Genomic DNA, 21091 nt, shown 5'->3' on the forward strand with positions numbered 1-21091 from the left:
TGCAACAGATTTTGAAATAATTCAAAAGCCAGTAGTGGCCAAATTGCACTGAATTGACTTATAGTGATGTAATGGGTGAAACGTATTCCTTACTCACTGAGATCAGAATGTCAGAGTGACACTGACATTAATATATTTTGAACCTCAAATAACACTAAATGAATTTTGTTATTTAATTTTCATATATTTGGTTGACCTGATGAAAGATTGGCCCAGATTGTAGTAAAGCTAACAGTGCTCATCATTATAGGGTAAATCTGGCAGCTGTTTCTGGCTTCCACTCATGCTTAGTTACAGGGTGCACTGTTGTACTCCTTGGCGATAGTCACTGTAATATCTTGTACTTGCCCACTGATTCTGCACTAAATGTAGTTGAAAAGGTTAGAGCTGGCGCATTGAGGAATAATTGAGTTTTTAACAGCATAAGAGATAATTACTGATGAACAATCTCTGTGGCCCTCAAAAACTAATTTTACAAATGTGGAGTCTCATTCCCTCAGAAGAAAATTAATGTTGTACATTTTTAAAAAATTATTTTACTTTTCCTGTTTGACTCTTTTACATTTCCTGTTTGCCTTTTTTAAACTCCCTCCCTAAATCCCTTCTGTCTTTTCCAATCTTTATCTCACTTCCTGTATATGATTTAAATGTAACTTTTATTTCCTGTGTTTTACTTCCTGGTTTAGACTGTGACTCAATGAGGGTTCTTCAATCCAACTGGTTGAAGAGACCCTCTGTTGCTTGCCCTGTACAGACACCACAGATTCCCTTTAGAAGGCACTGCACTGAAACAAACACCAGATGACTGAAAGTCTCCACTGATGAGTCTGGGCAACTGTATGTGAGGTGAACAGTGAAAACTATTCCTTTGCCATTGAGAGCAAGATCCAGGCCAATGTGTGGCTTTGAAAAACTGCAAAATCTTTGCAAACATTGATTATGGTCACACAATCTGCTAAGGAATTGGACAAAAACAAACAATGTTTTGAAATCAGAACCCTGATTATCAATCTTGGTTATAAAATTGGAAGGGTGGAAATTATAGCAAATAAAAGACCCCATTAACGCTATTCCTCAATGCTATATGAGTGTGCTGTGGAAACATGCTCTGTTTCTAAGAATCATCATCTTTCCTTGATGAGCAGACAGACATGTACAATATGTTCCTTTTGGATCAAGCAGTGTTTCCAAACTTTGTTTTGATAATATGCCAATTCACAATATATTCAAATTTGCATTGATATAATGCTTTTAATGTGGGAAAAAAATCACAGCGTCAGAAATGTTACAAATCAGCTGTGGTTATAACTCATGGTCCTCTATAGCTGCAGATTAAAATTAAAGGGGTGCTGTTTTGAGTAAAAGTGTGCATTAGAAAATCCTTTTCATTTTTTATGAGCACAGAACATGATAGCATAAATTGCACTGCAGTATAACATAAAATGCGTTGCAGTATTTAAATGTGTTGACATTTTGATAAATAATGTATAAGTCTTCACATTCGCTACACAAGGAGGACATGCAGTTAGAAAAATAATAAGTTATCCTGTTACCTATTTTAATTTTACAGATTTGTCATGGATTCACTTTAAATTCCTGAAATAAACACATAAACAAATCTACTAGGTTAAGCAATCAAAATCTTATGATACATTGGCATTTGAGAACTGAGTTAACCATACATTTAGTCAACAGTGCACAATATGGAGCACGCTGAGGTTGTAATATTGGGTACAGCTTTATTTTTAACTGAATTAACATGAACAATTATTGTTTACTGTTTTTGACTAAAGCATGAATGTTTTTGTCCTGCAGCAAATAGCAAAATGGTACATCTAAGGTTGAATGTACAATGAAGTATGAAATCGGAAGCAGTTTTTCAGTTTGCAATATCCTGTAATCACACTAAAAATGCAATAACTTTATATAATTTATTTCAGTGTGACTGTGCAACTTTAAATAATTGAGTTATTTTGAAGGTGAGACTGGTAGATAACAGTAATGCAATAGATGTGGTTTATATGGATTTTCAGTAAGCTGTTTAATTATTACAACAATTTAGGCAAATGGTGTAAGAAGAAATGTAACAGCATGGATAGAAAAGTCGTTGAGGGACAGAAAATAAGAAGTTAGAGTTAATGACTTGAATTGGAGATGGGTTGGAAATGTGATAACCCCATGGTTCAGAGCTGGTTCCACTACCGTTGTCGGGATAGATGATGATTTTGTTTTGGGTATAAGCAGCATAATATTGGAAGTTGCTGATAAAATTGAAGAGTTTTGGAAAACGTTGCGGTAGACTTGAGACCATAGATAATTGGCAAACACAATTTAATGCTAAGTAGTATGATTTTGGGAGGCAAAACAAAGACTGGAAATATTAGAAAGATGGTGAAGTGTATGGAAATGGAGACCTAGAGATTCAAATACACAGTTCCTTGAAAATTCATGTGTAAGTAGATAAAGCCGTTTAAAAGACCAGTAGTATTTTGTGTTTTTTATATTTTTATATATATATAATAGGGGTATAGAGTATAACGATGACAAGGCAACAATAACTTTGTTGCAAGGCAGTGGTTATGTGTACACTTTGGACATCCCCATTATCGAGAATGTACAGTGTACATTGCCAAAAAGAGAATCTAGAGTTATAAGGCGAAATCTGAGGTTGTTCCACTGCAGCAGAGAAGTTAAGAGGAAATTTAATAGAGGCTTTTAAAAATTATGATGGGCTTTCATGGGGTGAACTGATAATTCCATTTCCTTTGATTGGGATTAAGTGAAGAGGAGTCATCAATTTATAAATTTCTCGCTGAGAGTGAGGACTTCGGTTAATAAAAACATTAAAGCAGGGTTATGGGGCGAAAGTAAAGTGGTGGAACTTATTTTGGATTTCTCTAGCCATGAGTCAGTATGGATGCGACGCTCAAATCGTCTCATCCTGCGCTGTATACTTCGGTTGAATTTATTTGAGCATCAGATGGTAGAGCAATTTTTAAAACGTATACATTTTTAAAGGAAGTTTAAAGTTGTTTAGTGCATCTTTAAGTATTACATTTAAATACATTACTTTATAAGGAGGTTTTAATGACCTATTTCATAAAATTTGAATGCCGAATTTTGTTTGGATAACATAACATTTCCTAAGTATATGATTAGTTTATCTTGAAAGTTTAACATTTATAAAGTACATCACTGTTCCATCACATAATTTGGTTTGACTTTGAAATCATATTTGCACTGCTTTCTTCAAAAGTACAATACTTACAAGTGCTAAGTGTGCACAATATGTGTCTGCTTTTGTTATTCTGTTTCTCACTGCACTTAAAAATCTCAGTTAAAAGCAGTCTCTCAAAAAGCCTTTATTTGTTTCACCAATGTGCTACAAAACTCTGAAAATACCACCATTGTCAGGTTCCACATATGGGTTTAAAATTGGCCCTTCGGCACTGAGATGGATAACATGTTCACTGTTGATTTTAGTGAATTAAATTGCTAGCCTGCTGTCAAATTCAATTTGTATGTTGGATAACCAGCACACAGCGTCCCTGTGTGACCAGCCAGTTCCAACAACAGCTTATGTATCTTTTATTTGTTTTTGTTTTGTTTTCACTTATAGTTGTGAAAAGGACCATTTTCAGAAATTAGAAGCCTACAGATCCTTACCGTTTCATGATTTGATTAACTTTCGTCTTATGTGTACCATTTTTCAATGTCTAGCCTATAAACCAACAGTTCCATAACATTGGACTGAATTGGCCCTCTCTTAACCTTTTTAATTGCAGGTTTACCTTTATACTCATCTTACATTTACAGATGAGCGGTAGAAAGTTGAAAATTCCAGGGCAGAACCATTGATCAGTGATGTGTTTAATGCATGCAAAAAAATTTTTTGGTAGATTGTGATAATTTACCGACTCTTTTATGTCAAATTTTTATAATTTCAGATTTGATCCTGTTTCTATTTTAATCTGAGCAGAGTTGCACCAGTTTGGAGAACCTACTAACAATCTTGCAGTTATCCATTGGAATAATATTCCATAGTTTTCCTGCTTTTTCCCAGGAATCAGTGCAACAGAAAGACGAGAGAATTGAGGAGCTGGAAGAAGCCCTGCGTGAGAGTGTGCAGATAACTGCGGAGAGAGAGGTGGTTCTCGCCCAGGAAGAAGCTTCTAGATCTGCTGCAGAGAAACAGGTCTGCATGAGAGAACTTGCCTTCACTCTTTGCGCTTGATGGCTTAATGTCAGGGGACATTCAATGGCTCTCAATCTCCCCACACAAACCCTCCCATTGTGTGTTTTTTTTTAATTGCTTCATTAATTTTAAAAACTTGTAACATCTTTCACTTCTGAGGAAGGGTTCCACATCTGAAATATGACTTGTGTTGCTTAGACAAATGCAACCTGACTTGCTCAGTGTCCAGAGCACTTCCTGTTTGTTTCAGGTTTCCAGCCTCTGCAATATTTTGCTTTTTGACCCTTCCAAAAAAGCGCTTAGAGTATATTCCATTTTGCTGAATACTGTCAATAGATTAAAGCTTAATTTTAAGGACATTATAAATCGCCCTTTGTAAGAGCTCAGCTTAATTGTTCCTTTTTTGGCACATTATGCAAATAATTTGCAATGATATAGACAGCATTAAATGTGCAGTTCTAGATTTCCTCTTCATAAAGTATCTTTTTGTTTTACCAAGTTGCCGTGCTTAATTCTGTTCTAAAACCTTGTCACATTATTAGACAAAGAATACAGACTGCAGATTTGCTCAGTAAATGACTGATAGAGAGCACATGACAGAAACCTGCAGGTGTTTGGCTCTTGTATAAATTCCATGTTCTGGATGTTCCTGCTCTTGGCTCCAGGCCCTCCTGCAATGACATAGCGAGAGTGGCAATTCTCTCTATGAGAAAACAGGCGTTCTGCCACTTACATGTGCAGAATTCTTTCAAGCTCATGAAAGTGCTATTTTTGTTCATCTTTAGTTGAATTCTACATTGTGATTTAATTTGAGCAACCAACCAAAATGCTTCATTTTTAAAGTGCTTCAGCCAGATTATGGTTCTTTTTTAAAACTGCAATAATCTTCTCTCATTCTTATATGCTAATTGAAATATTCTTTATTGTTTGTGTATGTTTCTCCATTGTTATATCCTGAGCTCAGAACCATGGAAACATAGTCCACAGGTGTTTCCATGAGATTCATGCCTTCAGTGTCACCACACTTGTCATCCATCATAAAACCAGTGATTGTTCCCTGACAGAAGCCTAATGATAAAAGTTCTTTCATGTCCTGTACTTTTCATTCTCTGTACCTTTCAGCCAGGCTTCATGTAATTTTAAGCATGGAGCCAGGCAGATAAAGAATGAAACTTTTTCAAGATGAATGCTACTAGCTCTTGGCCAGTGCCACTATATTCACTAGCTCTTCTTCCGCTCCTCACTTTACAGAGGCACTGTAAAGAGTATAAGCTATAGGTAAACTTTACACAAGGATAAATTGTAACCCTTTGAGCACCACAATCAAAATGTATATGAATGCTATTAAGGAAATATTTCAGTTACCCAGCTGTAAGCTATGAACTTAAAGTATGGCTCTTATTGTTTGTTCAGTTTGCTAACAGCTTCATGATTTTCACATTAGGAAAGTAATTGTTATGTCATATAAACACGTTTTCATTTTTTTTTAAGCAAAGTGAATTGTGCACTTCTTAAATGGTGCTTAGCAGCCAAGTTATGAAGTCTAAATCTGATACGGTCTTACTAAGACCAGCTCAGTTTACTAAAATAAAATGCCGATCATAAGAGGTTTAATTGATCATATGTGGAAAATGGTCATATTCGGAATAAAACTAAATTGAGAATATTGAATCTGGAAATGGCAATTGCAGCAATGAATCTCTTGCCTAGAGACCTGCAGTATATGGTATTGGAGTGAATCAGCTGCTAAAGAAGCAGGTTTTGAATCTCATCACTGTGTATTTTTTGCCTTGGAATTCTATTTCTGTTTTTGCATCCAAGCCACTGTTATTTTTATCATGTGTGATTGCATGATTACAACATGTAATCTCACATTTCTCTTCCTGATTTTATCTATTTACAATTCCATGTCCTCTCTAAACTAACCATATCAGATTTATATTGTGACTGTTGATGCAATTTATATGGATATCTTGACCACAGCCAAACACGTATTGGCAACATCACCATTGGTTCCAAATCATGTTGATTGTTCCAGGTAGATCTTCTGTCTGATTCTTGCACTTCCTGGTCTTTTGTTTACTCTTTGTCCACATGGAAACAATGTTTTTGTGCCCATGTATGTCTGTGGTGACTACAAAAGAAACTTTTCTAACTAACTTCTTTATTTCTTCCAGCTGCCTTAGCTTGCTTGTCTATTTCCTTCTTATTCTATTGATGTATAGCTCATTAACATAATCTTCAATTAATACTGTGGGGTTCATTTTAATTATTATATTCTCTTTCTGTACATTTACTTGTTAAGCAGTTCAAACCAAAGAGAGGTATTGATTTCACATTTGCTTCATAATACTGATTAAGAACAGTGGGTGATTTATTTAAGAAATGCATACAATTGTCATTTCTGTTTCTGCTTTGTGAACAGTTTTCTTGTCATGCTTGGTTTAGCTGTGTCTTTTTGGTAGAGGCTTTCCATTAATAACGAATCTTTTTTTGTTCCAATTTGACAATTCAGGAAGTATTGTCATTGAACTAAATCAAAGAGCGATATTTACCATTGTGATGGAATTATGTTGTGTTATGTTCAAAGACTTGAAGTATGTATGATGGATATCTTCCAGTAGATGATTTTACCCATCAGTGGGGCCGTTGCTTGGAGAGGGTAGGGTGTAGAAGGAAGCGGTAGAGTGGCAAACCCACATGCTGCAGCTGAATCTAGCCCGGAGAGATTTCAATTCCTGGACTGCATTTCGATATTGGAGGTTAGACTGGCATCAGAACCTGGCAGTATTCATTCCCTGGCTGGTGTGCATGAGCAGGATTTCTGGCAGCAGAAGGCTGCCACCAAGGGGACAGCAGAATAGTTGCCAGCACTAAGGATTGGGGGGCCTGGGTCCTGAGGGGACCATGTTCGGGAATGGGGAGGGAGGAGGGAAGGGTAGGAGAGACACCCTTGTTTCTTCTAGCCCAAGAGGATGTAGAGCCTTTGCTGACCTGGATTCACTCATGGTAGATTTGGCCGGTAGGAAGCACCAGGGCATCCACATGCTGGGGTTGTGATTTGAGTTGGATCCGATGACCTAATTTGGACCTGATTTGCGTAATTAATAATCTGCACTGGTATCAGGGCCAGGGGAAAGGGAGCAGGATGGTTTCCTTGGTGCTTGCATTTTAAAATTGCTGATGACCAAATTGGGGCAGTAGGCCAGAGGATAAATGTCCCGCTCCATTTGAGCTGCCCCCATCCCCTGCCTGTTTTGTATTCTGGGGGAAGGAGCTAAAATTGTTCACCAGCATTTGTGGCAAAGTTAAATTGCATAGGTTCATGAAAAAGTTGTTTAAAACAGTGTCTTTTAACTTTTTTTTAAAATGCCAACAACTGTGTTTAGTGCGGATTCCTGACTTTGCTTCAGTGCCAGGACACTCTCTTGGAGTCACTGTGGGCTGACTGCTTTCAGAGGTACTCCTGACTCTTGTCTAAGATTATGTGATGGCAAGGAACTGCCACTGAGATGCGTGGCAACTGACTACTGCACCGCTATTCTTCAAGTGCCACTGGTTTCTTGCGCAAAGAAATATGGGTATTTGAGGTTTTTGGATCCTTTTCCTACCTGACCTGAGGGGGGTTGCGAGGGTGGGGGGGCGGTGGCGGGGGTTGGTTGTGAAGAATTAAACAGTGCTATTCATGTCGCAACAACCCTCAATCTTCCTTTTCAAGAAATATCAATGCCAATTGATGCCAGTTGACCTCAGATCAGTGCAAAGAGGCATTTGGTCCATCACACCTCCACAGGCTCCCTAAAAGCTGTACACTCAGTCCCATTTCCTTGCATATCCCGTAACCTCTTTTTTAAAAAAAAAAATTAACAATCTCCATTTTGAAAGCTGTTTTAGATTCAATTTCCACTAGCATTTCTGCTAAGACATTCCATGTCCCAACAACTCTTGCACAATTAAACAAAAAAACTCAATGTTTCTCTTCGTTATTTTAGCGATGATCTTAAATATTTGTCTTCTCATTACTGACTCCATGACCAGTGAAAATTGTTTTTCCGGATTTACCATGTCAAAACCTCATCATTTTGAACATCTCTATCTGATCACTTTTTAACCTTCCAGTGAAAAGAGCCCTAGTTTGTCTGGTCTCTCCTCATAACTGAAGCCTCTCAACCCATGATATCATCACTATAAATCTCTTCTATGTCCTTTCCATGGCCTTGACATATATCTTAAAGTAAACCGCCCAAAACTCGATGCAACACTCAAACTGTGGCCAAACCAATGATGTGTAAAGATTTAGCATTAATTCTTTGCTTTTACACTCCATACCACTATTTGCAAAATTTAGGATTCCTATATATCTTTATTTTGTTCCAGTTCTGCGAGGAACTCCGTAAGATCATTAGTAGCATCCCCAATACCGAACATCTGTTCCTGCTGGGGGACTTTAATGCCAGGGTTGGGGCCAACCATGACTCATGGCCCTCCTGCCTTGGACGCTATGGCATTGGAAGGATGAATGAGAATGGACAGAGATTGCTGGAGTTGTGTACCTATCACAACCTCTGCATCACCAACTCGTTCTTTCCTACTAAACCCTGTCACCAGGTTTCTTGGAGGCACCCAAGATCACGTCATTGGCACCAGCTGGAATTCATCATCACAAGGCAAGCCTCTTTAAACAGCATTCAAATCACACGCAGCTTCCACAGTGCGGACTGCGACACTGACCACTCCCTGGTGTGCAGCAAGGTTAGACTCAAACCAGAGAAGCTGTATCACTCTAAGCAGAAGGGCCGCCCGCGCATCAACACGAGCAGAATTTCTTATCTACAGCTGTTAGATAAGTTTCTAAATTCACTTGAAAAAGCCCTTCAAAACACTCCTACAGGGGATGCAAGACCAAGTGGGCCCACATCAGAGACACCATCTATGACTCAGCTTTGACCACCGATGGCAAACATGTGAAGCAGAATACAGACTGGTTTCAATCTTACTTTGAAGAGCTGGAACCTGTCATAGCCGCGAAGCGCATTGCACTGCTGAACTACAAGAAAGCCCCCAGCGAGTTAACATCTGTAGCACTTAAAGCAGCCAGAAGCGCTGTGCAAAGAACAGCCGGGCGCTGCGCAAATGACTACTAGCCACACCTATGCAGTCATAGTCAGCTGGCCTTAGACACCGGAAACATCAGAGAAATGTATGATGGCATTAAGAGCTTTTGGGCCAACCATCAAGAAGATCGCCCCCCTCAAATCTAAATCAGGGGACACAATCATTGACCAACACAAGCAAATGGACCACTGGGTGGAGCACTACCTAGAACTGTACTCCAGGGAGAATGTTGTCACTGAGACCACCCTCAATGCAGCCCAGTCTCTGCCAGTCATGGATGAGCTGGACGTACAGCCAACAAAATTGGAAATCAGTAATGCCATTGATCCTCTAGCCAGCGGAAAAGCCCCTGGGAAGGACGGCATTACCCCTGAAATAATCAAGAGTGCCAAGCCTGCTATACTTTCAGCACTCTACCAACTGCTTTGCCTGTGCTGGGATGAGGGAGCAGTACCACAGGACATGCGCGATGCCAATATCATCACCCTCTATAAGAACAAGGGTGACTGCAACAACTACCGTGGAATCTCCCTGCTCAGCATATTGGGAAAAGTCTTCGCTCGAGTCGCTTTAAACAGGCTCCAGAAGCTGGCTGAGCGTGTCTACCCCAAGGCACAGTGTGGCTTTCGAGCAGAGAGATCCACCATTGACATGTTGTTCTCCCTTCGCCAGCTACAGGAGAAATGCCACGAACAACAGATGCCCCTCTACGTTGCTTTCATTGATCTCGCCAAAGCCTTTGACCTCATCAGCAGACGTGGTCTCTTCAGACTACTAGCAAAGATCGGATGTCCACCAAAGCTACTAAGTATCATGACCTCATTCCATGACAATATGAAAGACACAATTCAGCATAGCGGCGCCTCATCAGACCCCTTTCCTATCCTGAGTGGCGTGAAACAGGGCTGTGTTCTCGCACCTACACTGTTTGGGATTTTCTTCTCCCTACTGCTTTCACATGCGTTCAAGTCCTCGGAAGAAGGAATTTTCCTCCACACAAGATCAGGTGGCAGGTTGTTCAACCTTGCCCGTCTTAGAGCGAAGAGCAAAGTACGGAAAGTCCTCATCAGGGAACTCCTCTTTGCTGACAATGCTGCATTAACATCTCACACTGAAGAGTGTCTGCAGAGACTCATCGACAGGATTGCGGCTGTTTGCAATGAATTTGGCCTAACCATCAGCCTCAAGAAAATGAACATCATGGGACAGGACGTCAGAAATGCTCCATCCATCAATATCGGCGACCACGCTCTGGAAGTGGTTCAAGAGTTCACCTACCTAGGCTCAACTATCACCAGTAACCTGTCTCTCGATGCAGAATTAAAACAACAAGCGCATGGGAAAGGCTTCCATGGCTATGTCCAGACTGGCCAAGAGAGTGTGGTAAAATGGCACACTGACACGGAACACAAAAGTCCGAGTGTATCAAGCCTGTGTCCTCAGTACCTTGGCCTGGACAACGTATGTCAGCCAAGAGCGACGTCTCAATTCATTCCATCTTCGCTGCCTCCGGAGAATCCTTGGCATCAGGTGGCAGGACCGTATCTCCAACACAGAAGTTCTCGAGGTGGCCAACATCCCCAGCATATACACCCTACTGAGCCAGCGGCGCTTGAGATGGCTTGGCCATGTGAGCCACATGGAAGATGGCAGGATCCACAAGGACATATTGTACAGCGAGCTCGTCACTGGTATCAGACCCACCGGCCGTCCATGTCTCCGCTTTAAAGCCGTCTGCAAACGCGACATGAAGTCCTGTGACATTGATCACAAGTCGTGGGAGTCAGTTGCCAGCGATTGCCAGAGCTGGCGGGCAGCCATAAAGGCGGGGCTAAAGTGTGGCGTGTCGAAGAGACTTAGCAGTTGGCAGGAAAAAAGACAGAAGCGCAAGGAGAGAGCCAACTGTGTAACAGCCCCGACAACCAATTTTATCTGCAGCATCTGTGGAAGAGTCTGTCACTCTAGAATTGGCCTTTATAGCCACTCCAGGCGCTGCTTTACAAACCACTGACCACCTCCAGGCGCTTACCCATTGTCTCTTGAGACAAGGAAGCCAAAGAAGAAGATATATTTTTAACAGCTTTTTAAACTTGTCCTTCCACTTTTAAATGTTTCTCTGAACACCAAAGGCCCTCTGCTTCTCTATTGTTCAGGTTTTACCAATTAATGTATAGTTCTCTTATTCTTCTGAAATCTGTCAACTGGAATTTCTCTGCATTTTTGTTTGATGTCTGTCCAATCTACTAACCTGTTTGTCTTCCTGAAGTTGCTTACAATCTTCTTCACAGTTAATTATACTTGCTATGTTTGTGTCCTCTGTATGTTTTGATATCGTGCCTTCTATACCCAAGTTCAGATTGTTTATTTTCATGTATGTTGAGGTGAACAATGGTCCCAATATTGAACCAGGGAACACAACTGTTTCATTCCCTTCAGTTTGGGAAAACATCCATGAACCATTACTTTCGTTGCACTCCTTTAACCAGGTTCCTGCCGGTGCAACATCCATTAGCTTTCCTTCTTCAATTTTTCAGTCAAGTACCTTGATTTTTTACTTTTGCCTCCCTTTTTAATATTGATGTTGAACTCATATATGAATGAATTAGCTGTTAAATTATTTAGGACATCTGAGGACATGAAAGGCTCTTTCTAAGTGCAAATTCTTTGTTCTAGTCACTGCTTTTGTCCAAGTTAAATAGTTTGTTTACCTGAAAATGAAGCTTTCACTATTCTAAAGATTTGTACAGTAGTGTTCTTGACTTACTTTTGATACTCTTCTTTACGACATGTAACTTCTTCTGTACATTCTGCCAGGTTTTCTGTGTAGCTGATATGGAGTTCTTTTACACTAACTAATTTCCATACTTGTTAATTCATTGACATATTTCAGCACTGTCCTCTGCCGCTGAAATTTGATTATGATGGTGCGTTCGAGGTTACTAGTATGTACAGGAGGTGATGCTAAGTCAGGGTTTTCTCAATTTTCCATGACCGAGATTACCAGTGCTTGCATTGACAGCTGCTAAATTGGACTTTTACCATTTTTGTTGAGCAGGTGTCTACAAATATTGTAGTTGGATTAATGAGTTTCTTGCCATTTATAGCAGTTAAGCGACTGCCTAGCTGCTTGAAAAGCATTACAGGATCACTATCATGATTAGTAATTTTTCTTTACTGCTAATGAAATTGTATTCTCAGGAATCACATGTTTCAAAAATGTACCTTTCACTGATTTTGTTAGAAGCTCAAGTTACAATGATAAGCAAGAGTTTTACCCCTTTTTTAAAAGTGGGAAATCTAGTCCATGATTGATTTAGTGCTTTGGGAAGAAATAAATGATTAATTGCAAACAAAATCTAAATGCTAGAATTTTTACAAAGGAAATAGAAAAAAAAATCTCTTAATTACATTATATACTTGAGAATTGGATGCATTGAATTAGAAATTTTAAATTGCTGTAAGGTTTACTTTACTATTTTAAGTTTTACATCCATGCCGTGCTGAGGGGTGGGGGATGGGTGGTGGTGGGATGGGTTCCGTACCTACCAGCATCCAGTAATCTTACACACAGGTGTCGATGCATCATTCTACCTCAGGCAGGAACTCAGTTGTGCAGCTGTTCCATGCATTCTGGCAGCATGACACAATCGTAACCAAAGAATATTTCCTATTGCAGTATGTCTTTATGTGCAGAAGGATCCAGGTGGCTTTCATTTTTTTTAAATGACAGCTCTGGAGGCATCAAAATTCACTGCTTTTAATGTAGTTTATAGCTTGCAGCTGCACTGTTGCCATGCAAGCAAAGCCATCATCTTCTATCAGTCTGTTATTTTTCATAATTTTTCCTTAATTCACCCTGATTTACTATGGTCATCTTATAAGAAAGATGAAAACCGTGCCATATTGTTTGAAGCATTTTCTATAGCTCAGCAGTGGTGCACTCCTTAGTTCAGGTCTGCACTTAGTGTTGCTGACATTATGCAGAGTGATCAGATTGACAGTACCGTATAATTGTATGGTGTAAAATCCAGCTCCTCACTCTGCCACTCACGTCCTGCCAATTCCCTTTGTTTTAAAGAAGGATGTTAAACTAAATGATTTCACATAATGTTAATATTGTCTGTTTAGTCCTTGTATGCAGAAAAAAATAGCTTTGCCTATTTCTTTTTTCCCTGTTTTTGCAAACCAGATAGCTTGACTTGCAAACATGAATTTTTGGTAAAACTAAAATAAAAATCTGATTGCTACTAAAGACAAGCTAAGGGGAAGGATGGACCTAAGCTTTCTTATGAAAATTGTCATTTGTCTACTTAATTGTTCATGAGAGATATTAAAAATTTGCACTTAATGTAAAGGCTATGTCAGTACAAGATCAGAGGAATTTGTTATTCTTGAGTTTTTCAAGGAAATTCTTTCTAATGGGGGTTGGTTGATAATTCCAGTCACAGTGTTACATAAATAAATATGCATCACAGAACAGCTTCAGATAATCTCTTTTTACTGACAGGGTTAAAAATGTAGTGCAAATGGGAATTAATAGCCAGCTAAATTGCAATAAAAGCTCATAAATTTCTGGAATAAAAGTGCAATGGAATGGAAGAACTTTGAAAGTACAGCTCAGGACCTGAGATTTGCATTGATACTCTGCTTAAAAATATGCATACATTTTGTTTGTTATTTATAGGATTATATACTTTAATTATTTAAAATATATATCTTAGTATTATAGCACAGTAAGTTTCAGTTGACTGAATGTAGTTCCCCATAGAATGGTCACTACAACACAAAACTGCTCAAATTCCTCACTATTTCTAGAATCTGATTCCAGAACAGAGATAAGAATGGAAGTACCAACAGGCAGTCATTTTCTGAGATCCTTATTTTAAGTATTTGAGGCTATTTTTGCTGTCCTTTATATGACTTGGGTGTGCTTTAGTTGGCGTTCAATCCTAAGTAGGAAAAGTTTGTCATTCCCCAGACGATCATCACTCATCTTATTTAGTATATGAATGATAAAACAGACAAAGGAGTTAATGAGCGAATGAGGCTTGGTTTGTCTCTCTCTTTTGTGGGAATATAACGAAAGAATATGCTGCATTTGGTTTCAACCTACTGGAAAACAACAGAGCTTGATTTTATTTTTATTCAATTACATCATTTACCTCTCCGTTCCCTGTTTCTTCCACCCGACCACTCCCCTAGCTCTTTGCCCAATGAGTTTCTTTTGCAGAAAGAATAAATTTGTAAGCTGTGGCTGATTTTACACTTTTGCTCTGAGTTCAGATGGCACAAAGTGCATTCCCTTCCCCGGCTCCACCTGGTGGCAGAGCTTTCAGCCTTCTTGACCCCTTCACTCTGGAACACTGTCCCTAAACTCCTTCACCATTCTGCTTTCTACCCACTTTCAAAAGCTTGCTTCAAAACCAGCCACCTCTCTAATTCTTCTCGCATTCGTTTTTTCCTTTGTAAAGCATTTTGGGGCATTTGCTATGTTAAAGGCGCTCTATGACTCCAAAGCCAGAATTTTTCCTTGGGCGGGAGTCCCTGTCCACCAGCCGAAATGTCGGTGGCGAGCCTGCCTCCACTGGGCCTGGGGAGCCAGACTGGGATTTTTTGCTCCCCAGGTCTTTAATTGGTCTTGGGCAGGAAGACCTACCTAATGGGGCTGCCAACCAATCAGCGGGCCGGTAGCTCTTAGTCCCAGCAGCACCACTGGCCGATTTCTCACTGCTGCTGCCCTGATTAAAATTGCAGTGGAGGCGGGAGGGGGTCGGGAACGGCTCCCCCCTTCCCCCCCCCCCCAACCCCACCCACCAGCCCGCTTGTTTTGGAGGTGGCAGGGCGTAAATTCCGGCCCAAGTGTTTGTCGTCTTGAAGGTGTGAAGTCCTGCAAGTTAACTGCCTAAAATGTAACTGTTGAAATTCAGGACAAAAATGGCTGCTGAATTTTAGTTGTCCTCTACTTAAAATCTTCAACCAAAGAGTTTGATAATGTTAGAACCTAAATGTATCGTACGAAGGTTATTTAAATGAATTGACTTGTTAAAAGAAGCTGGGTAGCACAGCATCTGAGGCTGTTAACTGCCAACCACATGTGTGTTGAGGTTTTTTGGCACTCAAGTGTACTATTAAGAAGACTTCTTATTATGTGGAAAAAATGACCTAGTACCATCTGATATTTAGAAATCCCTCCAGCCATTCAGCTGAAATGTTGAATTAGGACTAGAAACTGAAGTGGGATATTATCTGAATTTCTAATCCAAAGAAAAGAGGAGAGGTAAAATTGGGGGAAAATAGCAAATTCTTGATCAGTTGTCTTGCCCAGGCAACTGCTTTTTGTGAACACAGTCAGTGAGTGTTGGCATGCTATTTGACCATGTGCACTATTATAGCTGAACCCAATGCACCTTCCAGCATGGTCAATTCATAGCAACCAACAGTGGAAAATCAAAATTTTTTGTCCTTTTTTTTTATCCCAGTACACTAAAGTTAATTTTAGTCTCCCAACTGATATCCACACTGAGACCAATAAACTCTGCAGACAAAATGAAAATCAGTACCTTATAATCTTTGTGGAATGGCACTATACTGAGCAGTACTTTTACCCAGAAGGAGGAAATTCGTGCACTTTAGTCTTAACCCAATGGACTGGATTTTGTAGTCAGTGGTGAAGCAACAGCACTTGCTCCTAACCTCAAAGGAAGTTGGCCACAAAGATCTAGCAATCTCTGTGGAGCAGTCGTCCCCTTTCCTGACCTCAATTTGAATCTGGAGCCAAGTCAAGGGGATCTCCAGGTGTCCAGCAACAGTGATGTCATCAAGCAGGGTAAGTGGCCAGTCAGATTGAAGTGTTCTCACATGAGGCATCCAAGGAAGTAAAAACCACTGATTCCCTTCAATTTAAATTTTTAAGTTTTACAGATAGCAATATAAATGGGACATACACGAGTGGAATTTCTTATAATGGAGACATTCAACAAGTATAACATTACTCTTTCAAGGCCAGTGAGGCTGCTTAACAGTAATTATGAACTTAGCACACCACTACAATCTCAGTTACACCTCATTCAATAAGGTGTAATTTTTTCCATGCTTTTACAATGGGATTGGGAACATAAGTGTGGAAGTTCAGTGATTTCTAATTGATTAGAGTCTGGGGGGACTTCAGCGGCGCACCTGCTGAAGAAACGTAGACTCACTGACAGCAACTTCTGGATTTCTACGTTTAACTGTGCATGTGTGGACTCCCAAAGCTGCTGTCAGTTTCAGGGGACTAATGACAGCAAACTTTGACAATTTCACCATCATCGCTACCACAGAATCCAGGCCAGTTTTTTTTTATAATTGTGCTAAAACATGTGATCTGGGTTCCCACGTCCTGGAGCTAAATTATGCTAGCATGAGTTGATTTGAATCCAGTAAAGAATTTTAAACGCTCTGGTGCAATATAGGAAGCTGTAAGTTAACTGTTTTCTATCCATTGGTTATACCTTGTTTCTTTGCTTTTAATAATTAGAACTTCATCTGTTTTTAAGACAAAAATCTTTCCGTTTTCTAACTGAAGAAAAAAGTAAAAACAAGCCACTTTTCCAGAATTTAGGGATGTGAAACTTGGATCAGAGGGTGGCATACTAAAGCCAAACACCTCCCGAAGTTGTACGCTGCATTGCCAGCCGGTTCCGACACAGCCCACGTGGTGCTTCAGCTTGAGAAGGGCGTTTGTGTGGATGTCCACTGTGAGCACTGGAAGCAATGGAACTAGTGACATCATGATGTCACACAGCCATTCTGGCTAATATGACACCTGTTTTCCAAATTTAGACCGCACAGGCCCATTTGACCAATTTGCATGCCACTTAACAAAGATCAAGCATTCAGCTGCAAGCTGAGCCCTGCTCCAGCACTATTTAGAAGGACAGTCAACAAGTTTCAGGTTTTTGAGGGCTGGTGTTTACAGTCATGGGGGACAAAGGAATAACTGGCCCAGGTAGTAAGTTTGTAGTGGCAGTACCTCTTAGGCTGCAACATGAATAGGAAATGGAGCAGAGGATGCAGAGAGGGGAAGCTCTGTGACGAAGAGAAGGGCTCTTCACAGAAGACCCTACACACCAAGCGTTTCTTGGGAGCCCTTGTATCTACACCACAACCAACAGCATTGTCTTGACATATAAGAACATAAGAAATAGGAGCAGGAGTAGGTCATTCAGCCCCTCAAGCCTGCCCCACCATTCAATAAGATCATGGCTGATCTGTCCCAGACCTCAACTCCTCATTCGGGCCTGCTCCGCATAACCCTCGACTCCCCAAGATTTCAAAAATCTATCTACCTCCTCCTTAAATACATTTAGTGACCTAGCCTCCACAGCTCTTTGAGGTAGAGAATTCCAGAGATTCACCACCCTCTGAGAGAAGAAATTCCTTCGCATCTCAGTTTTAAATGTTTGCCCCCTTATTCTGTAACTATGTCCCCTAGTTCGAGATTCCCCCACCAGTGGAAACATATTCTCAACATCTACCCAGTCAAGCCCCCTTAAAATCTTAGATGTTTCAATAAGATCACCTCTCATTCTTCTAAACTCCAATGAAGTGAGGCCTAACCTGTTTAGTCATCCTTGATAAGACAACCCCTTCATCCCAGGAATCAGCCTAGTGAACCTTATCTGAATCCTTCCTTAAATACGGGGACCAAAACTGTATGCAGTACTCGAGGTGTGGCCTCACCAACACCCTGTACAGTTGTAACAAGACTTCCCTACTTTTAAACTCTAATCCCCGAGCAATAAAGGCCAAAATTCCATTTGCCTTCCTAATTACTTGCTGCATCTGCATGCTAACTTTTTGTGTTTCATGTACAGGAACATCCAGATCTCTCTGTACTGCAGTATTTTGTAGTCTTTCTCTATCTAAATAATAATCTGCCTTTTTATTCTTCCTACCAAAGTGGATGACCTCACACTTTCCCACATTGAACTCCGTCTGCCAAGTTTTTGCCCACTCACTTAACCTATCTATAACCCTTTGCAGATTCTTTGTGTCCTTGTCACAAGATGCCTTCCCATCTATTTTTGTAACGTCAGCAAATTTGGATACACTACACTCTGTCCCTTCAGTCATTAATATAGATAGTAAATAGTTGAGGCCCTAGGACCGATCCTTGTGGCACCCCACTAGTTACGGCTTTCCAACCTGAAAAAGACCCATTGATCCCGACTCTCTGCCTTCTGTGTGTTAGCCAGCCCTCAGTCCATGCCAACACATTACCCCCAATACCATGAGCTCTTACACAGGTAGGATTCAACAAGGAGGTGGTGACTGAACTGTGCCATCTCCGTCAACCCAAACTGGAGCCTCACAGCAGGGTGAGGATGGGTCCTGCTGGTGGTCTTCAAGGTTACAGTTGCCTTGAATTTTTTTACACCTCTGGTTTTTCCAAGCAGGAGTGGGAGACATCGGCAACCTTTCCCAGTATGTCGTTCAGCATCCGGGAGGTCACAGAGGCAACTCACGGGCAATTCATTGACCCAGCTCAACAAAAAGACAATCAGGATGAGAGGGCATGTGACTTTGCCAGGTTAGCTGGGTTCCTGATAGTGCAGGATGCCATCGATTGTGCACACATGGCTCTGCGAGCCCCGCATATTGACGGGGCGAGGTTTAGGAACTGGAAGGGCTTCCATTCCATAAATATGTAATTGATGTGTGACCCTGTCAAAATCATAATTTTGGATAATACCCATAATCTTGGCAGCAGCCACGATGCATTCATCCTGCATCAAACAGCCCTACGAATCTTCTTCAGTTCCTCCTAGAGGAAACAGAGGCTGGATGCTTGAGGATAAAGGCAACTCCCTCTGCACAAGACCTTGTCCTCCAGTGAGCTGGTACATGAACTAGCCTTTCTCCATGTCCTGGCTGAAGCCCACTTGTACCCCATGACTTACCACATGCAGATCCTAACTCTGTACTCGCCTCTAGAGTTCGCACAGTGCCAGTATCTGAGCTGGTGGCTGCGAGTGCCAGGTCATGTGCTGGTACTTCCTCATCACTGGTTATGGGGTTGCTCTCTGTCTCCTCCTCCTGGGTTTGCTGTGGTTGGCCAGGCAGCAGTTCTTGGGTATCTGAAAGCTCAAAAGCAGAAGGGGATGGTTGGGGTGAGGGAGGTGGGTGGAGAGAAAAGCAGAAAGTTCATTGTCATACCATCGGCACCTTTCACTTCATGCCAGATCTGAGGGTGAGAGTGAGGAGAGAGTAGAGAAGGGGCATAAGGCAGTAACTTACCGTCATCCTTAATGGTCCCAGGACACTGGATGCCACGGGCTCTGTTGCAGTTGGCCCCATTAGGCTGAGTAGATCGAGTCATGATGGGCCGCACTCCCCCAGCTTCTCTGCCTCTCCCTGCAGTTATGGGCCACCTTGTCCTGCAAGAAAGAGGGCAGAGTGGCAGTGATTGTGTGGCACTTTGTTTAAGTGATCTGCCTGCCATAGCTGGGGTATGTAGGCATCAAGAGGTGGATGTGAGGCTGGCATCAAGAGGTTGATGTGAGGCTGGCACAAAGTGTGTGTGATGACGCATTCACTGATCTTGACCATATGTGTAAGGTCATTATATTTTTCCAGCACTGCTGTCAAGCCCTTGGGGCCAGACTCTAGGCGTTTACCTCCCTTGCAACCTGCTCCCACTCCCATCAAAGTGTCTGACATGAGGGCCTCCTGCCCCCTGTGGAAACATCGCTTATCACCTTGAGTGTATCTCTGAGACTAGTATCTCCAGCGTGGCATCCCTGAATTTTGGAACCTTTTATTTGGGCTCCATTTTTCTTCACCTTCAGTCTTCAACATTGTCTGTTTGCAGCCTTCACTTCTCCAGTGCAGCTTCCCTTAAGAGGGACAAACTACATTTAAGAACTGGAGACTAGCTAAAAACACATGCTAGCCTCGCACACTGTTAGGCTTCCCTACGTTGTGCATGCAGCCAGCCAGCCATTAGTGCGGGAGTCATGCTTGGCTGCATGCCACAATCATGTAAATGAGGCGACAGGTCCCCGTACCTGAATAACGGCACAATCAAATTATTAATCTTTGGGTATCCTATCTGAGATGGTCCATCCTTAATAATCAGGGGCTCCTTGATAATCAGACCCCTGTTATAATCAAAGCACAGATTTTCCAGACATCCGGGACATTTTTCTCCTAACCCCTTGATAGTTAAGCCAACATGATATAAAAGGTAGATTAAAATCCAATAGTACCCAGGCTCCTACTTTCCTTGATACTGATGGGCCAGCCAACCACACAGACAGGCAGCTATTTAAGAAAGTAAAAACTACTTGCTCAATGCTTTATCAGCTATTTTTATAATTTGGAGGATAAATTACTCTACATTAAATCACTTAATTTGCATGAATTTAATTCCCTTCAAAATGTGCAGCTAGTCTATATTTACTGCTTCCTTGTGTTGGGTTAAGTGGTTGAAATTCCCAAGAATAAGAAATGGGATGTGCATGCTCGAGATGAAAACATATTAGAAATGAAGCGAATGGTGCTTTTAAAAAAAACCCTATATAACACATAGTGATGCGAAGTTGTTTCCCTTTCGCAGGAGCATATATTGCATGCCATTATTATGTAGACATGGTGCATGTTTACATAAGCATTCTTTATCTATCTTGATATGCCAGTTTATATTTTCCAATCAACATTATTTTAATGTTATGGGAACTCATGTATTTTAAATGGGTCACCATCAGCTTTAATGCTGATCGGAAAATCTAGGCTACTTTG

At 40.9% G+C, this 21091-nt stretch overlaps 1 protein-coding gene across 5 annotated transcripts in view; it reads left to right on the forward strand.

The window, feature by feature from the left end:
* The window catches only part of LOC137380089 (ERC protein 2), a 966513-nt gene that overhangs the window by 562646 nt on the left and 382776 nt on the right, over positions 1-21091 (forward strand). For 4 of the 5 annotated variants that reach the window (XM_068051709.1, XM_068051708.1, XM_068051711.1 and 1 more), the window contains one exon: positions 4064-4195. The exons of the other annotated variant lie outside the window; for it this stretch is intronic. In XM_068051709.1, coding sequence (XP_067907810.1) covers positions 4064-4195 — 132 coding nt within the window. The remainder of the gene's footprint in view (positions 1-4063; positions 4196-21091) is intronic. 5 annotated transcript variants of the gene reach the window in all.

Source organism: Heterodontus francisci, chromosome 19 (genome assembly GCF_036365525.1).
Source record: "Heterodontus francisci isolate sHetFra1 chromosome 19, sHetFra1.hap1, whole genome shotgun sequence".
NCBI classification, from domain to species: Eukaryota; Metazoa; Chordata; class Chondrichthyes; order Heterodontiformes; family Heterodontidae; genus Heterodontus; species Heterodontus francisci.